The sequence below is a fragment of the Crocuta crocuta genome, unplaced genomic scaffold (assembly GCF_008692635.1).
Source record: "Crocuta crocuta isolate KB4526 unplaced genomic scaffold, BGI_CrCroc_1.0 scaffold133, whole genome shotgun sequence".
Lineage (NCBI taxonomy): Eukaryota > Metazoa > Chordata > Mammalia > Carnivora > Hyaenidae > Crocuta > Crocuta crocuta.
The window spans coordinates 3,967,707-3,988,022 of NW_027529438.1; the positions used below are offsets into that span (position 1 = coordinate 3,967,707).

The 20,316-nt window shown below is 43.0% G+C and overlaps 1 protein-coding gene across 1 annotated transcript in view; it reads right to left on the reverse strand.

Annotated features, from left to right (window-relative positions):
* SDHC (succinate dehydrogenase complex subunit C) overlaps positions 1-18,885 on the reverse strand; it is a 38,409-nt gene extending 19,524 nt beyond the window's left edge. The window contains exons 1-3 of the mRNA XM_077760068.1: positions 18,844-18,885; positions 12,437-12,493; positions 9,867-9,968 (exon numbers count right to left, since the gene is read on the reverse strand). Coding sequence (XP_077616194.1) covers positions 9,867-9,968; positions 12,437-12,493; positions 18,844-18,863 — 179 coding nt within the window. The 5' untranslated portion in view covers positions 18,864-18,885. The remainder of the gene's footprint in view (positions 1-9,866; positions 9,969-12,436; positions 12,494-18,843) is intronic.
* Between the last annotated feature and the right edge of the window lie 1,431 nt (positions 18,886-20,316).

The following is a 20,316-nucleotide window of genomic DNA, read 5'->3' on the forward strand; positions in this document are numbered from 1 at the left end:
AAATACACAAAGGCAATTAAAAAAAGGAAAATATGCCACCACAACACACAGTCCGTTTTGGCGAAGAGAACATGAACCACCTGAAATAGGCATGATTTACACACAGACACAAAACATATCTTTTACATTCTCGTGTTTCCACTTTCTAGTTTGAATGTATGAAAACTGATTTATTTCAGGAGAAGCATCCCTCCCTTTTACCAGAAGGAAACTCCTCCTTTCATAAGAAGAAAAACAATGGGGGTGGGTCAAAGGCACCAATTAAAGTTGCATAAAGTTAGAAAATATTCCCTAGACTACCACCACCTGGGTCCTCCCTTGCTCTAGGCCCAAGACTGAAGGAAAAGGAAAATTAAGTAAGTTTTGTTTATCCAGTTTCACAGAACACACAGTCACCCTTGAACTCTTCCTGTATGCCTGTAAATATTCAGACTGAGCATACCATGTATTCCCTGAACTACCTATCCCAAATTTTCAAATCCAATTTTCCTGGATTTAGTATGTTTCTTAATCCACGGTAGTTTTGAAATACTTTGTCATCAAACCCCTTTCCAAATCGTGTTCTGAATCATTAATTTGCTGAAGCGTTTCCATAGAAGGACAACTAACACTGCTATATTCTGGACCCAGTTCTCATGCTCCAGAGAATTGGTTTGTGAAATGGAAAGAAGAGAAGTCTTCGGATAAAGTGAACATTCACCCTAGAAAGTCAGCTTAGATTGGAAATGCTGAGCATAATCAGACCATAGTTTCAACACTCTAAAGGGAAGGGACCCGAGCAGGCTGAAACAAATCTCAAAAAGACATTCTAACCATGTAATGAAAATGGTCACAGTAAGAAAGGAGTAATGTCCAAAGAAACCAAAAAAACTGGCTAGACACCACTCTGCTTAACTCAGACTTAGCAGGATAAATATAAAAGGCGGAAGAAGAGCCACATGACAAAGGACAAGCAGAGAACAATGACATAATTTGGTTAGATAAATCAGGAGACTAAAACCCAGAATGAGCTGAGGCTTGCAAAAATGTCAAGGACAACAAAAAGGGGCTTTTAAAATTGTATTCAGGGAAAGAAAGCCTCCTAACCGGGATGGACAATTTTATGTTAATAGATGACAGAGTACAAAGCAGATTGCTCAACTATTTTATTTGCCAAAGAGAATGATTATCAGACTGAAAAAGACAGAACAAATATTGATTTGAGAGAACTGAAAAAAACCGAGGTGGGGAAATTATAAGACACTGCTTAGCATTCCAAATGCACTTAGGGCCCATGGCCAGTGAATGAAATCCCATGACGGAAAGAGCTACCAGATGAAACATGTGCACTGCTCTGGTATTTAGAAATACTGAAGTGGAAAATGGGAGAGCTATGAGAAACTGCTGAAGTCAAATGTTACCCTGATATTCAAAAATGGTTAAAACCATAGCCTGGGTTAGCTTAGTGCTGAGTGGGCGAAGGAGATTTTATTTTCCAAACAACCACGGTACTATTTCCAGTTTCACATGACCTTCCAGAATCCTGTCACTCCTTGTAACTCCTTGTTACTCAGGCAAGTATTTAGCCCCTTGAACTTGGGCAGAATTTCATGATTGACCCTCAAGGAACAGAATGTAGCAGAATGGACATTGCATGACTTCCAAATCACACTCTGTTCTGCTGTGAGGAACCCCAAAGAGCCAATGCAGAGAGATCGTGTAGAAAGACGCTGGTGGAGAGAAAATGATGGTGCCTCTAATGGCCAGAATCAACCCAAGACATGGGAGTAAATGGATCTTCAAATTAGTTCAGCCTCAGCCTTTGTGTTTTCTAGCAGAGGCCTCGGTATCACATAGCAAAGACAAATGATTTCCACGATTTCCTGTTCAAACATTAGGTTAAGAGTCTAGTCTAGAAAATCAAGATTGTTTGAATTCACTTACAGAAAAGGTAATCACGAAGAGCCACTAAAATTTTCCCTTAGGAAAAAATTTTTTCAGGACACCAGAACCCTTTGAACATAGATCATATCTTATTCATCTCTGTATTTCCAACTCCTAAAAGAGTATCAAGCACCTTGTGAGCAATGAGCAAATACCTTATTTGAAATGTATTCATTTAATTTCCTTTTTTGACTGTTAACAGAATGCTAATCAAGGAAAAGCTAGAGACCTAGAATATGAGTTTCAGCATGTGATTTAACAATGTGCTGCAAATAATACCACAAAGTAAAAAACATTTCTCCAAGGAAGATAAAAATGGCCAATTAGTATACGAAAAGATGCTCTAAGTCACTAATCATTAGGGAAATCAAAAATCAAATCAAAATCACAATGAGACACCTCTTCACACCCATTAGGATGGCGATTGTTAAAAACAAACAAACAAAAACAACAAATATCGAGTGCTGGGGAGGATGCAGAACTGGAACCCTTATTCAGGATTGCTGGTGCAGCCCCTGTACGAAACAGTAGGGCAGGCTCCTCAAAAAATGAAATAAAGAATTGCCATATGACCCAGCAGTTCACTTTCTGGATATACACCCACAAGAACTGAAAGCAGGGACTCAAAGAGGTATTTATTTGTACACCGATGCTCACTGCGGCATTATTCACAACAGCCCAGAGGTGGAAGCAACACGAATGTCCATGGACAGATGAATGGACAGGCAGAATGCAGTGTATACATACACCAGAGTATTTATTCAGCCTTAGACAGGAATGGAATTCGGACACATTCTACAATCTGGATGAACCATGAAGACCCTGTGCCAAGCGAAAGCAGCCAAGGACAGAAGGACAACAAACATTGTATGATTCCATTTTATGAGGTGCCCAGAGTAGTCTAATTTACAGAGACAGAAAATTGAAATGGTTAGGGGCTGGAGCTGGGGGCAGAGGAGAATGGGAATTATTGCTTAATGAGTAGGGTTTCAATTTAGGAATATAAAAGGATTCTGGAGATGGACAGTGGTGATGGTTTGTACAACATGGTGAACAGACTGAAAGCCACTGAACCGTGCACTTAAAAATAATTAAAATGGCAAGAGCATATTTTACAGCAATAAAAAAAGTGCTAAAAAAAAAAAAAGAAGTAAAAAGACAACCCAATTAAACAAATGAGCGTAGGATTTGAATATTTCTTTCTCCAAAGAAGATATACAAATGGCCAATAAACACACGAAAATCAAGAAATGGATGTCGGAGAAAAAGTGGGCTTAGACTTATTTCATGTGACTCAAGGTAAAACCAGAGCCACTGGATAGAAAATATAAGTTGTAGCAACTTCTGGGGTGCCTGGCTGGCTCAGTCATCTAACTTCAGCTTGGGTCATGATCTCATGGTTTGTGGGTTCGCGCCCCGCGTCGGGCTTTCTGCTGTCAGTGCAGGGCCTGCTTCACATATCCCGTCTCCCTTTCTCTCTGCCCCTCTGCTGCTCACTCTTCCTCTCAAAAATAAACATAAAAAAAAAAAAAAAGTTGTGGCAACTTCAATAAAAGAAGGGTTTTCTGATAGGAGAAATTCCCAAACTGGAAAAGGGAGTTCCTTGTACGCTCGAGGGGTTTAAGCCCAGGCAGACAACCACATGAAAATAGCGTGGAGAGGATTCACTCATCAGGTACAACCGTGACTTTTAAACTTTATTTTTTTTTTTGGTGAGCAGCATCTTTCTTAAAATGGAAAAATCCAACACAGTAAAACCTTGGATTGCGAGTAACTTGTTCTGCGAGTGTTCTGCAAGAAGAGTAAACATTTCTAATAAATTTTAACTTCATAAACGAGCGAGATCTTGCAATACGAGTAGTACGTGACGCTGACCATCACATGATCCTAACTGAGCCAATGGTTTTCTCTTTCTCTCTCTCTCTCTCTCTCTCTCTCTCTCTCGCTGCAGGATTGTGAGTGATCGTCTCTACGCTCGGACGCTTGGTCTCAGGCCATGGTGTCTGACAGAAGTCACTGGAAGGTGCCCACAACTGGCACTAGTGTATTTTTTGTCACTTCAGAGGACTTTTTTTTTTTTTTAATGTTTTATTTATTTCTAGGAGAGAGAGAGTGAGAGAGACAGTGTGAGCAGGGGAGGGTCAGAGAGAGAGGGAGTCACAGACTGAAACAGGCTCCAGGCTCTGAGCTGGCAGTCAGCACAGAGTCCGACGCGGGGCTCGAACCCACGAACCGCAAGATCGTGACCTAAGCGAAAGTCGGATGCTCAACCGACTAAGCCACCCAGGCGCCCCAACTTCAGAGCACCTTTTGACAGTCCTTTGCTTTTCCACACGAGAGTGAGTCTAGGAAGGCTTTGTTTCATGATAGGTCCGGCTGCCTGCAGATACAGACCCTTTCCTCTGCTGCCTTATCGTCAGTTCCATTCAACACAATGTATGACAAGAGTTTATTAATACTGGACTGTAGCCAACATCTGTTAGTGATAGTGAACGTCACCCTACATAGTAACCTTCCTCTCTCATCTCCCTCACACCATTCACAAAGGAATGTGTGAATTTTTACAGCAAACTGCAGGTTAATTTATTTTTTTATACTTTGTATTTTCTTTATTATTTGGTATTATGTTACAGTACTGTAACCAGTTTTATATGAATATTTTTGGGCTGTGGAACGAATCATCTGAGTTTCCATTATTTCTTATTGGGAAATCCACTTTGATATACAAGTGCTTTGGATTACAAGCAGGTTTCCGGAACACATTATGCTTGTAAACCAAGGTTTTACTATAGGTAAAACAGATAAAAGTAAAGTTGCTTTGGTTACCCAGGGCTGGGAGCCTACAGTGCATTCTGCATGCTGGCCAGCTCCACAGCCCCCACAGAAGCTTAGTGGAATATCCAAAGGAGTATTCTTTTTTTTTTTTTTTTAATGTTTTATCTATTTCTGAGAGACAGAGAGAGACAGCGTGAGCAGGGGAGGATCAGAGAGAGAAGGGGACACAGAATCTGAAGCAGGTTCCAGGCTCTCAGCTGTCAGCACAGAGCCCGATGCAGGGCTTGAACCCACGAACCGTGAGATCATGACCTGAGCCAAAGTCGGACACCCAACTGACTAAGCTAACCAGGCGCCCCCAAAGGAGCATTCTTAAAGCCAAAGAGGGTGGAGCTCTTGGCTTGGCTCAGTCAGTAGAGGGTGTGACCCTTGATCCCTTGATCTCGGGGCTGTGAGTTCGGGCCCCATGTTGGGTGTATAGATTACTTAAAAATAAAACCTTAAAAAAAAAACAAACACAAAAAATGCCAATGAGGTTGAGGCTGATGATGAAATTNGAGACAGGCTGAGCAGGGGAGGATCAGAGAGAGAAGGGGACACAGAATCTGAAGCAGGTTCCAGGCTCTCAGCTGTCAGCACAGAGCCCGATGCAGGGCTTGAACCCACGAACCGTGAGATCATGACCTGAGCCAAAGTCGGACACCCAACTGACTAAGCTAACCAGGCGCCCCCAAAGGAGCATTCTTAAAGCCAAAGAGGGTGGAGCTCTTGGCTTGGCTCAGTCAGTAGAGGGTGTGACCCTTGATCCCTTGATCTCGGGGCTGTGAGTTCGGGCCCCATGTTGGGTGTATAGATTACTTAAAAATAAAACCTTAAAAAAAAAACAAACACAAAAAATGCCAATGAGGTTGAGGCTGATGATGAAATTAAGTTTTATGGACCCTTCCAACTCAAAGTTTTCAAAAGTTTTCTAATATCTATTTCAGAGACTCTTGTTCTCCTGATAACTTCAGGCCTGTATACACTTTTGCTTTGATAAAGTGATGCAATTTAGTGAAATAAATAATACTTCGTAAAGTGCTACCTTAACCGTTTATTCCCATGCCTCTTCCAAAAAACTCTAAAGAAGTTAGTAATAGAAAATATGATTCCATAAAACATAAATCAGACATCTTTCCTGGACATATCACCGTGGAAACAGCCCCATGTTCTCTGATGCTTCTCCCCTCCCCCCGAACAAGTATGTCTAGAGTTTCATAACTGGAAGAGCAAAGAAGGTAGTGAAAGACTCATACCACCAGCTCACTAACATTTGTTATGTGACCCGAGAAAAAAGGCCAGGGCTTTACATATATATATATAGATAGATTCAGAATAATTTGAGAAGTTCTTCATCATTACAATTCTCCCCCAAATATTTTCTCTCTTAAAAAAAAAGTTCCACCAAGTTGCAAGGATTAAGATCACTTATTAGTCTCCTTCTGTTTTAGTAGAATGTCCAATTTCTGCAATCAGAATTATTTCTGGAATCTGGCTTGGAAAAAATCTGAAGAGTTGTGGTATTTGTGGAGGTGGCAAAGAAATGGCCAGCCTCCCTGGCGGGAACCCAAGTAAAGAGGGCAATGGAGCTCGCGCTGCTTCGCCGCATGAACCAGTAAGGAGCAGGTCTAGAGGGGCTTTCTCTGAAGACACCACCTAACAGTTATCGATGCTACTTCGGAGGACAACAGACGGAGAGCCACAGATGCGTCTGTGCCCATGTGTACACGCATATGCCCACATGCACACCTGGGTTTGCATCCACACACAGCCTAGCAATGACATCCTGGTAGCAACGAGCCCGTCTAGCACCCAGATCTTGACTTTGCAGAAGCCTCCTTGAAGGTTGAGTGTGGGGCAATTTTAACTTTTTTTTTTTTTTTAATGTTTTATTTATTTCTAGGAGAGAGAGAGAGACAGCGTGAGCAGGGGAGGGTCAGAGAGAGAGGGAGTCACAGACTGAAACAGGCTCCAGGCTCCGAGCTGGCAGTCAGCGCAGAGCCCGACGCGGGGCTCGAACCCACGAGCCGCGAGATCATGACCCAAGCGAAAGTCGGACGCTTAACCGACTAAGCCACCCAGGCGCCCCAGAGTGTGGGGCAATTTTAACATCAAAATAAAGCAGAGTAACAGTATAATAACCCTTGAAGCAAAATAGGAACTGTGAAATAAGAAGAAACACGCATCTACAAGGTCTCTCTTCCTGGCTTCTAACAGAGCTCCTAAAACCCTTCTAATCTCCTCAGTGATAGGAGGGCTGGGAACATCTTCTGTTCTAATATTTGGTCTTTGACTCTGATTCCTGACACACATCTCCTAAATCCCTTGGAATTTCCTAGGCAGTAAGAGTGTCCTTTGTTCAAATGAGGTGACTCTGGGTGGGGGCTGGTTACCAGAAAGACCAGGCCATGATTAGAAATTTGGGACTTTCAGGTGCACCCCATCTTTTTCCAGGGAGGAAAGAGGGGACAGAGATTGAGTTAATAATTGATCGTGCCTACATGACGAAGCCTCCATAAAAATCCCAAAAGTAAAGGGTTGCGAGTTTCAAGACTGGTAAACACGTCCACATGTCACGAAGTTGGAGAACCCCGACTCCATGGGGCCAGAGGCTCCTGTGCTCAGAACTATTCTGGACACAGAGGCACCTAAAAGGGCACCTTATTATTTATCTGGATCGTCTGTAGTATTCTTTACAATGAACTGGTAAATGTTGAGTAAATGTTTCCAGGTTCTGAGAGCAATTCTAGCAAATGACTGAACCTAAGGAGGGGGTAAAGAGAACCCTTGATTTACAGCTGGTCAGTCAAAAGTGCAGGACTTGCAAATGGGCATCTGAAGTGGGGGACAGCCTGTGGGACTGAGCCCCTACCCTAACGGCTCTGCACTAACTCCAGAAAGTAAGTGTCATAAATGAATTCCTGGACACCGAGCTGGGATCCAGGGAGTTGGAAAACTGGTTGGTGTGGGAAAAAGCTCCACATTCAATATCAGAAGTATGAAAGCAGAGAGGAGATGGGGTTGTTTTTCCTTTAGCTGGTGCCATCCGAGGAGAGGAGAAAACAGTTTTTCCTTTTAGGAATCCTTGAGCCTGCACTGATAAAGCGTGCTTCGTTCTATTAATTTGTTTATTTACAAATAAATCTAGAAGGTATGATGGAGTCAGAAAATTTATAATCTGACAACCATGACAGTAATAACTCACAGTAAGAACTAATAAACGTTGGTGGTAAGTATCATCAACAGATGGTGGGTAAAAGTCTCCCCATAAAATAATGATCAATTAATAAACACACTATCTTTATTCATTAACTTTATAGATGGAGAAACTAAAGCAGACACAATAATTATTATTGCTTTTAATGTTTATTTTTGAGAGAGAGAAAGAGAGAGCACAAGTGCAGGAGGGCAGAGAGAGAGGGAGACACAGGATCCGAAGCAGGCTCCAGGGTCCAAGTTGTCAGAACAGAGCCCAATGCAGGGCTTGAACTCACCAGCCAGAATATCATGTGACCTGAGCCAAACTCGAACGCTCAACCAACTGAGCCACCCAGGTGCCCCAGACGATATAACTTTTATCATTAGTTAATGTGTCTGCTTAAGGCACCTGGGTGGCTTAGTTGGTTGAACGTCCCACTTCAGCTCGGGTCATGATCTCATGGCTCATGAGTCTGCGCCCCACATCAGGCCCACTATTGTCAGCATAGAGCCTACTTTGGATCCTCTGTCCTCCTTTCTATGCCCTTCTCCTGTTCACGCTATCTCAAAAATAAATAAGCATTAAAAAAAAAAAAGTTGACATCACCAGTAATGGGATAAATCATCATCACGTACATCCTGGCACTGAGAAGAACACAGCATCACTTTAGTGGTGTTCCTGCCAAAAATGCATAGGTCACAAAACATCAGGCAAACAACCCAAACCTAAGATTCTAAAATTGCTAAGGTCATAAAAGATAAGAAAAGACTCCTTCCTTACCGAAGGAGATTACAGAGTTAAAGAGAGAACTAAGTGCAGTACATGATCTTGGGCTGGATCTTGGACCTACAAAGGACAACTGACAACATATGAATGAGAATTAGATGGTAACATTGGGTCGAATCTAATTTTCTTTCTTCTTCTTTTTTTTTAATAGTTCATTGTTAAGTTGGTTTCAAATCTAATTTTCTGACTGTGATGGTTGTACTATAAAGTGTCCCTGAATTTATGAAACATGCACTCAAGTATCAAGGGTAATTGAGTAATGAGTAATGACCTTCCTAAAGATGTCTGCAATCTAATCTCTGAAACCTGTGAGTATTTTACGTTAGATGGCAGAGGAAAATTAACAGTTGCAGATGAAACTAAGTTGCTAATAAACGCACCTTAGGCTAAACAGACTAGCCCGGATTATCTGGATGGTACCAACATAATCCCTAAGGTCCTTAAAAGTGGAAGAGGCAGCAGAAGAAGGGAAGCAGAGAAGAATTGTGACAATGGAAGCAGGGTGGAAGTGGTGGGGGGAGGGGGAAGAATGTCACCCATCACTGCTAGTTTTAAAGACGGAGGGAGGAGGCCACAAGCCAAGGGATTCGGAGCAGCCTCTGGAAGCTAGGAAAGGCAAGGAAACAGACTCCTCCCCTGAGCCTCCAGAAGAGAAAGCAGCCCTACCAACACCTTAATTCTAACCCAGTGATACTGTGTCAGACTTCCACCCCACAGAACTGGAAGATGATAAATGTGTTATTTTAAACCACAAAGTTTACGATCACTTGTTACAGCAGCAAAAGAACTACCACAGGGCTAACAGGACATCATCATCTCTGCGCGCTGATCTTACATCAACTGCACATGTTAACAAACGGGACTGTGCACAGGAGTATCCAGGAACTGAGTGCATTGTTTCTGTAACATCTATGTAAATTTGAAATTGTTTCAAAATACCATTTTTCAACGAACGGGAATTACATTTTGACTTGCCAGCATTTTCCAAGTGGTAGTTCTGCAGAACAGATTACCTTCTAACGCCAGAAGACAGAAAATAGTCTTCTTATAAAAAAGGCCTGAGGGAAATAATCAGGGACGTGATGGCTCAACCTCCAGGACCTTCCCCCATGACCGCTAGGCTCCCTGCTTCCAGAGCCCTTACCTGTAGATGGTGATATGAGGAGACAGAGGACGGTTCAAACCAGCGTTCTTGCTCCAGAACCTCTCCATCTCTTCTTTGGCTGTGGTTCCCAAAGGAACAGCACTAAAACAAAACCAGAAGCCAGAAGACTTTAAAATGATCAGAAGTACACTTGGTCTCAAGATTTTACAAAACAAAAAGTTATTATTAAAAAAGCTAAGCTGGGCTGGATGAACCCATCGTATAAAGAAAACAGGTCTGTCCAATCCTCTTATCTTTAGGCCAAGTTTGACTCAGTTATGAATAACCCCAATCACCCAGGAAGGTCAGGTCAGAGGATAACTCTTCTTTCCAACCTCCCCCCACCCTCATGCAGGTCCTGCAATGGAAGCTCTACTTCTTTCGTGTTGGGCAACAGAGCGAGTACAATATTTCAAAATCATTTACATAAGTGGATCACCCTTTCCCAAGGGCACGGGTGCAGCCTCATACATCAGCACCGCCTGCCCTCATTTGGTTTGTCAAGACTCCCTTTCACATCCGCAAAAATCAAGACCTCAGCACCTCTGCAGTTTCTTGGTTTCCCTTGTCACTGGGTTGAGTTGAAGCCAAGTGCTGAACAGCTATGTTCAACAATTTGTTATGTGCCTGTATTAAACACGATTCCATTCCTCTAAAGAAAACATAACCTACGCATAGATTAGTTATTGATTACAAAAGGAAAAAACCCAGTAACTTCAGAGTGGAAAAATACCTAGCAGACATTCCATTATTCAAATGATCAGTTAAAATCACTGACAATGGGACAAATGGCATCACATGTCCACTGAAGTGAATATAACCAGGAATATGATTACATATCACTCCTGCAAAAATGGGTAGCCTGACTCTAATCATAGCAGTCATACATGCCCAACCTGAAAGGCATTCTGCAAAACAACCGGCCTGTGTTCTTCAAAAATGTCAGTATCAGGGCGCCGACGGTGGCTCAGTTGGTTAAGCATCTGACTTTGGCTCAGGTCATGATATTCTGGTTTGTAAGTTCGAGCCCAGTTTCGGGCTCTGTACTGACAGCTCCGAGCCTGGAAACTGCTTTGGATTCTATGTCTCCCTCTCTCTCTGCCCCTTCCTCACTTACACTCTGTCTCTCAAAAATGAATAAATGTTCAGAAATTTTTTTTTTGGGCGGGAGGGCGCGCCTGGGTGGCTCAGTCGGTTGGGCATCCAACTTCGGCTCAGGTCATGATCTCACGGTTTGTGGGTTTGAGCCCTGCATCAGGCTCTGTGCTGACAGCTCAGAGCCTAGAGCCTGCTTCGGATTCAGTGTCTCTCTCTCAGACCCTCCCCTGCTTGTGCTGTCTCTCTCTCTCTCAGAAATAAATAAAACATTAAAAAATATTTTTTTTTTTTAATTTTTTAAACTGTATCATCAAAGACAAAGGAGGCTAAGAAGCAGTTCCAGGTGAAAATATACTAAAGAAATATGACAAGTAAATACAAAGTGTGGGCCTAATTAGCTCCTGGAGGGGGGACAGGAGGGCTGTATTTCTATAAAGTTCATTATACGGGACAAATTGAAAATCTGACGACTAACTCTGTATTGGATAAAAGTATATCAATGTTAAATGTCCTGAATTTGATAATTGTGCTTATATAATTATACTGTTACATAGGCTAATGTTCCTTTTCTTAGAAGAAGTAGTTAGGGGGTCCCTGGGGGGAAAGTCAGTTAAGCGTCTAGCTCTTGATTTCAGCTCAGGTATGACCTCATGGTTCGTGGGATCAAGCCCCACATTGGGCTCTGTGTGGACAGCACAGAACCTGCTTGGTATTCTCTCTCTTCCTCTCTCTCTGCCCCTCCCCCAACTCTCAAAATAAATAAACCAAAAAAAAGTTTAAAAAAATATTTAGAAGTAAGGCATCATGGTGTCTGCAACTTAATCTCAAAGAATTCAGAGAAAATACTAACACTAATTAAATATACATCAGCCCGAACCACATTAAACTGTCAGTATCAGATCAGGTTTGACCAACAAAAGTAACAATTTCATAAGACATAACCTAGGGGCGCCTGGGTGGCTCAGTTGGTTAAGCGTCCAACTTCAGCTCAGGTCATGATCTCACGGTTTGTGGGATTGGGCCCCACGTTGGGCTCTGTGCTGACAGCTGGCTCAGAGCCTGGAGCCTGCTTCAGATTCTGTGTCTTCCTCTCTCTCTGACCCTCTCCTGCTCACGCTGCCTCTCTCTCTCAAAAATAAATAAAAATATTAAAAAAAAAAAAAACCAAAGAAGACACAACCTAAAATATATAGAGCTTTAAGTAAACATAGTAAAATATGTCTTCTAACTTTTCTGAAAGTATAAAATATTTCCCAAATTTAAAATTTAATATTCTAATCCCTCCTTCTTCTACTACCAGATGAGAAAAATAGTGACCCACAATCACTAAATTTTCAGCCAACGATCTACAGCCAACCATCTACAGCTACTTTCTTTCACACATATCCCCAAAATCTAAACCAACAGCCCACCGCTGTTTCCAAAGAAAAAAATGTTGAGTCATGATAACCTCTACAGATTTAGAAACTTACTTTCTGATGCAGAGCTGAGGACTAAGGTGGGCACGGAGGCAATGACGGCCAACATGTCTGCAAGACAAGAGAGAAGGGAGTCAAAAGAGGGCACCCGGAGGCTCAGTCAGTGAGCAGGCGACCTTGATCTTGGGGTTGTAAATTCGAGCCCCACCTTGGGTGTGAAGATTACTTAAAAATAAAATCTAAAAAGGAAAGAAAAGAAAAGGAAAGGAAAGGAAAGGAAAGGAAAGGAAAGGAAAGGAAAGGAAAGGAGAGGAAAGGAAAGGAAAGGAAAAGGAAGAAAGAAAGAAAAAGAGAGAGAATAAAGAGCAACACGCATTTAGAGATCAATTTCAGTTTACCAACCTCTCTATTTTTGTATCATATCAGACTTAGGAGTGGAGAGAAAAATTAAGAATAAGATGAAAACAATGACAGGATCACTGTCCTTGAAATTATTTTTTAGTTGGAAAGCTACAGCTTTAAATAACTTGAGTATAATCACAAATATAACCAACAGATGCAAAATAAAGTTTTAGGTCAACACATATAATACAAGGTCAAAGAATAATGAGAGTTGGTACTGTTCGACAGAGAAATATAGAACGTGATTTATTTTTAAATAAATCAATAGATTTTAGAGGTCATTGTTAAAAGAGAGGGTTGGGGCACCCGGGCGGCTCAGTTGGTTGAGCATCCTACTTCAGCTCAGGTCATGATCTCACAGTCCGTGGTGGAGCCCCGCATCAGGCTCGCAGCTGTCAGCACACAGAGCTGGCTTCGGATCCCGCTGTCTCCCTCTTTCTCTGTCCCTCCCTTGCTCACACTCTTTCAAAAATAAAAATTAAAAATTAAAAAAAGTTTAGAAAAAAAAAGATAGGGGTGAGGAAGAAGAACAAGAATACAGCTGCAAAGGGATGAGTTAAGAAGGCTGAGGAATAAGGGGTTTGTAGAAAGAGGTTCTTAAATATTAAGCTGTCATTTCAGGAGCTACCATCAAGTTCCAGACATCCCAGATGAATTTCAAGTCAAAAAGTCTGTATTAGGGGTGCCTGGGGGGCTCAGTCAAACATCTGACTCTTGGTCTCAGCTCAGGTCTTGATCTCAGGGTCCTGAGTTCAAGCACCACATTCGTGGAGCCTACTTAAAAAAGAAGTCTCTAATAGTGCAAAAAGTATGGAAACGCAAAGATTTCACTGACCACGTGAAGAGTTACATGAAGAGGGTTTACAAGTTCTCTACTAAAAAGTTGCTATTTTTTAAAATTTTTAATAGTTTATTGCCAAGTTGGTTTCCATAAAAGTTGCTATTTTCAAATCTATCAAAACAGTACCAGAACTGCTTTTCAAGTCTAAAACTTGAAAGTGCCCAGGCATTCTATGTAAACAGAGTTTAACTGATCCAGAGTTCACAGAGCATTAGGAAAAACACGACCACTAGGCTCCTCTATTCACATTATTATATCAAACCTTTCCAGAAGTATTTAAGAAAGTTATCAGAGTTGAAGCTCCGAAATTAAAATAAAAGATGCACTGGGGCGCCTGGGTGGCTTAGTCGGTTGGGCGTCCGACTTTCGCTTGGGTCATGATCTCGCGGTTCGTGGGTTCGAGCCCCGCATCGGGCTCTGTGCTGACTGCCAGCTCAGAGCCTGGAGCCTGTTTCAGAGTCTGTGGCTCCCTCTCTCTCTGACCCTCCCCTGCTCACGCTGTCTCTCTCTCCTAGATATAAATAAAACATTAAAAAAAAATTAGAAAAAAAAAGATGCATTGTTTCCACAAAAATTTACTGTATAACCACTATGTGCAAGGCACTGTGGGGATATAAAATCCCACTGAGGTCCGACAATCTTGTAAAAAAGCTCACAGTGTCCCTCACACCATCGATGTCAGAAGCATACACATTTCAAAATCCGTTGGCTACACCAGCACAGTAGAAGGGCACACTATTTGATGGTAAAATAACCCAATCAACACTTCCTTTGGCTCTTCTCTCTCTCCAGCTCTGGAGACAAGAGGTGAATGCCGACATTGTGTACCCGAGGCTCCCAGAAGGAAGAAGTGGGAACATATCTCTTCAATCAATTGAAGTAATTGTGGCTCTGAAGTCGCAGGGCACGCATTCCGCACACCAGGCTGGGCCCGGTCGCTCAGCTCCCCAGCAAGAGTTTGCGGATGTGGGCTGCAATCTACAGCGCTCTGCCTAATGCTGTTTCCCTGACAAATACCAATGTAAGCTTCCCACCAGGCCCTCACAGAAACTAGGTGCACCAAGTCCAGAGCCCTGTTTGAAATAGGAAAAAGTAGGTATTGATTCTTGCCTTTCATGGGAAACCAGGAACTCTGGAAAGTTCCACCAAGGATCAGTGCTTTACATGTTATAGCTAAAAAGTAACAGTACTTCATTTGTTTTATTTTTAATGAATAAGCCAGAAGCTGCCATTCTAGTTAGCACTGTCCCTTTCTAAATGCATTAGACATGTCTACTCAAAAACGTAATCGTTGTTCAAATGATGTGTGAAACTCTTCTCTGGATTGGGTGATACAGGAAGACGATTAAAGTTAAAATGTCAGACTGGAGTTCCGTTCTGCAGAAGTTTTGTAACTTTAGGGGATCACTGAGCGTCAGCTTCTTCATACATGAAATGGGATTGAAAAGACCAACCTTATAGGTTGCTGGGAGGATTACATAAGAAAATGGCCAGAAAAGCATTCTCAAAACTGTAATTCAGCCCACATATAAAAGATATGACCAGTATTTCACTGGTTTCCCCAAGGTCTTCAGAATTCACATCACATTCTTTTTTAAAACCCTCAGTGGTGATAAAAATACTCATCTGCTGAAAATGGATTTGACTTTTGGGAGGGAAAAAACCCCGTTATTCAAAGCCAAGTCTATGGGATCAAACTAAATAAAACCATTTTTGGTCCAAAACAAGATGTGACTGTAATATAATGAGTTTCTCTTATATGGCCTCTAACCCTGATCTGATGGTATGCCAGAAAGTTTCACAAATATCTGGGGTAAGAGCAACACTAAAATAGATGTATAACCTTGAACAAGGAATAGGATGAAATACAAAAGTCCCGACTCATGACTGCTGGCCCTCCACCTACTCCCAAACCGCAACGGAAGTCGTCCTTGATGTCATCTCTGTCACCCCCATGTACACGTGAGGCATCACCCGGTCCTACCAACACTGTCTGGGAAACTCCAGTCCATTTAGTCCTTATCCTCTCTGTTTCTCACAAAGGGAAGACAAGGGAGCTCCTGGACTGATCTCCGTAGCATCAGCCTCTAACAAAGCTAACTTACTGAAAAAATAAAGCTGATTTCATTGGTTTTCTGCCCAAAAGCCTTTTCACAGTTCCCCACTGCTGGGAGTGTAAGGTCCATACCGTAGCCAAACAAGGCCCTTCTCAACACGGTCCACTCCAAGGCTCCGGACCCACTCTCCTCCAAATTCCCGTCGGCCCGCTGCACGTCTGCCACACGGACTATTACACTCCACCCAGACAGAGCAAGCTGTCTTAGGATGACATGCCTTCGCTCATGCCGTTCTCTGATGGAACCTCCCTCACAGTCTGATAAACTCATCTTTCAAGACCCAATAACTCCTGGGGCGCCCAGGTGGCTCAGTCGGTTGAGCATCCGACTTCGACTCAGGTCATGATCTCACGGTTTGTGAGTTCGAGCCCCATGTCAGGCTCTGTGCTGACAAATGGCTCAGAGCCTGGAGCCTGCTTCGGATTCTCTATCTCCCTCTCTCTCTGCCCCTCCCCTGCTCATGCTCTGCCTCTATCTGTCTCTCAAAAATAAATAAATAAATGTTAAAAAAAAAAATTTTAAATATATATTAAAAAAAAAAAATCCAACAACTCCTGGATGGTAACTTCGTAGTTTCTTTAGCCTCCCCTGCTGTCCCTGCCATGCTTCACACCACTTCTTCCTATCTCTAGAGGAGCACGTATTATGTTGCTTAATAGTTAATCTCTTTATTGCCTCTGCTAGACTTTGAGCTCCTCAAGGATAAGACTGGAATGCTCTGTATCTAAACCACCTATGATAATGTCTGACACACAGAAGAGGCTCAACAAAGATGGTTTGTAAATGAGGTATGCTTATTTTAAAAAGCAGTCTTATAGATTTAAAATTAAATCTTATTTTTAGAGGTGTTTCACAGGTACCATTTTATATGATGAGCGATGTGCACATAGTTAACGACTCTTGGTGACTTTGTGCTCAGAAATATCTGCGGTAAGAGCAACACTGAAGCTCTCAAGTTAAGCAGCATGAACTTTATTAGACAGAAGCCTAGCTGTTCCTTGCTTAGTTCTCCATCTTCGTTTTGGCTTTGGCAAGTCATTCCTTGACTAAGTGCCAATGCGGCTTGCATTACTCAGCTGGTTATTTATCCCTGGCTAGTCTGTGAACTGTTTAGGGAATATACAAAATACAGAGCACTATTTAAAAGCCATGATGTTCAGGGGCGCCTGAATGGCTCAGTCGTTTAAGCTTCTTTCTTTGGCTTGGGTCATGATTTCGCGGTTTGGGAGTTCGAGCTCCGCACTGGGCCCTGTGCCGACAGCTCAGAGCCTGGAGCCTGTTTCAGATTCCGTGTCTCCCTCTCTCTCTGCGCTTCCCCTGCTCACATTCTCTCTCTCTCTCTCTCAGATAAACATAAAAAGTTTTTTAATAAATAAATAACAAAATAAAAATGAAAGATGTACAGTACTTTGGGAACTAATAATTTTTAGTTAGCCAAGCATTAAAAATATTTCCCTGAAACTTCTTTTAAGTGAGCCCAAATTATTACCATTTTCACTCACAAATGAGGAAACCACAATCACGGAATCAGTGACCTTGACTTGTGCAAAATAAATGGAACTAGTGACACTATGAGAACTAGAATCCAGCTCCTAGGATTTCTTAGAAGGTATTTTTCTTTGAGTCTAAGTTGGCACGTTATAAACCGTTTCAAACCCCTCTAGTGAAATGGAATTAGACTCAGAATTTCAATCAGAAAAAAAAATGTTTAATTCCCTACATCCCCTCCTAAGAAATTCCTTGTGAAAAAAGGAAAGGCACCCTTCCCATGAGCCTCAGACTAATACTAATGAACAAGAAGTTTATTTCTTGAAATTTAACTCTAGTGGTGACAGTCCTACACACCGCAAAATGATACTGTCTGGACATACTTAATGAGTATGATAATTGTCAGCTTCCAAACAATAATCCAGAAACTCCTCAAATGAACTGTTTAGAACCAATATGATCATTTCAAGGTAAATGTCAATTCCACCGAAAGCCCCTGACATCCACCAAAATACATCAAAGAATTCAAAATCATTCAACTACAGTAAAACTACCTGGAATAAAGAACACAGTTCTGGCAAGACTGGCGCTGGCAACACCTTAGGAAAAAAAAGATACATTTGGAAATGAGAGGGAAGGAGAAAAATGATGAAGATAACCCATTCCTGATCTCAACCCCAAGAGGAATCGTTCTGTCACCGAGAAAAACTAAATAAAGCCCCTCTATTTTTATACTGGGTGTACTGAAGTGGAAAGAGAAATGAGAAGACATTTGGGGAAATCAGGAATTAAATCTCAACATTAAAACTAACTTTCCATAACAAATAGTTTCCAAAAATAGGCCTGGCCCGAAACTATGCTGGGATTTGTACCAAGAGTGTGTAAAGTCACTCAAGTCGCTGCCGTCTAGAAAGGCTGAGACTGAGGGCTAGACAGTGGACAGGACAGAATAGAAGAAAACCTAGGATACTTCTCCGGACAGTAAATGACCTTGTGTAGAAAAACTGAAGACATCCACTCCCCGCCCCAAATAAAAAGATAAATTAAAAGTGAATTCCCTGCGCTGCTTTAGGACGGTAGAGCGACCGCTATGAGCGCTATTTCCAATCGCCCGCGCGGTAGGGATCCAGGACTCCTGCCCGCTCCGCCAGGGGCCCGTCAGGAACTGCCAGCAACGAGTGTCTGCAGGAGTTCTAGGCAAAAGCCAAGTCCAGCAAGATCTCTCCTCCCGAGGCCCGAATAAGAGCTCGAAGTCGTACGACCCATGGTCCGCGGACCTCGAAGTCCTAACTATTTATTCTCTCGCAGCCTGGCTCTGGGTGCAGCCCCGAACGCAACCTGGGGGGAGAGTACTGGAGGTGGGGGAAGCAGAAGGGAAGGAAGCCGCGCGACTCCTCGCTAGGGAGTTAAGGAGATAACGGGCCAGTGACCCCGAGGAGCGGAGCGGCGAGGGGAAGGGAAGGGGCCCTGGGAGTCCAGGACGCGCGGCCCGCACACCCGCGGGCCCTTCCCCTGCCCCGGCACGGTGCAAACAGTCGTCGGCAAGATGGCAGGGGCGGCGCAGGCCTCCCCAGAGCCGCAGACACAGACTCCCAGCCCCAGTCTAAAGTCACCTCAACAGGAGCGCAGCCATCTTGAGTTCCGGCCTGGACGGAAGTGACGCACAACGTCTCCGCCACCTTGGGGGCGGGGCTCTATCTATCACGTGACAGCACCGGCTCTTTAAAAGGCTCGGAATCGGTCCGCTTCAGCGTTGTTCACCGTTGATTTTTTTCTGGTTCTCTCTTTCTGCACGGTCTTCCTGGGCTGGATTTACCAGAATTTGCCAGGGGGCGGCAAGAATGGCGCTGACTCAAACTGTGCGGTCTGCGTTTTACCTGCGAATATACTCATTTTGCTTCGCACCACTGAACTTCTGACTTGCCCTGATCCTTCACCAGCGACTCCAGGGTAGTTTCGTTCCCCTCGTTCCCAAGTAGGCCGGCTGAGGCCCGGGGGAAACCGGTTCCATCCGTTCTGATGGGAAGCTGCAGAGCAGAGATACACGAGTTGAGGCCAAATTGAGGAAGGATCGTGGGAACTACGCAGACCACCATCCCAAGGCCAGGGAACCTCCTCTGACCACCTGGATAAGCTTTGTGCCCCACAATTCCTGGGCTTGAGCTGCCGCCTGAGCTGGACGCCCACTAGCCAAATACAGCGCTCCTTTGTTCGTTGTTTCAAGACTATGTGGGCGACACCCACAACCAGAAGAACCTGGGGTGGGGGAGAACTCGCTTTGATTTATACACACATATATGTGGTTTTGAGGAACCCAAGCACAGCAATCAATTGCAGACCATTTGTGACTTAGGGAAGAAAAAGAGAGTGAGAAAAAAGAATAGGAAATTGAAAAAGTTCGTGAATCTTATTTTGGCGGGGGAAGAGATGTGAAGGACACAACCTAGAGCAACTCCTATTCTACAATAAGACATTCAGCTACATTAATATTCAGATCTCATTTATATTTAGCACTCCTGCATATTCGGGATTTAAATAGCACAAATTCACTGATTTCTGCATCAAATGAAATCCTATTTTGCATTTCTATAATACTTGACTTTTATAGACTTTTGGACTGTAAGAGACCTTAGCAGTTCTCTGACTTTAGTTTCTATTCAGTGCAGGGATTTCCTATACAACACTGATGGCCACTGATCTTTAAGACTCAGTAAAGGTTACCTCAAAGCACAAGTTTTATTTAGTAAACAGCTTAATCATTAGAAAGTTGTTATATTCAAATCGTTTTCTGGGGAGCCTGGCTGGCTCAGTCAGTGTAGCTCATGGCCCTTGATCTCAGGGTTGTGAGTTCGAGCCCCACATTGGTGTAGCGATTACTTACAAATAAAACCTTTAAAAAGACAAAATACAGTTTTCCGCTATTGAACTTCCAGTCTTTGGGGTGCCCTGGTAGCTCAGTCAGTGAAGCATCCTACTCTTGATTTTGACTCAGATAGTAACCTCACAGTTCATGGGTTCCAGCCCAGGGTTGGGCTCTACACTGACAGCACAGGAGCCTGCTTGGGATTCTCTCCTCCCCCCCCCCC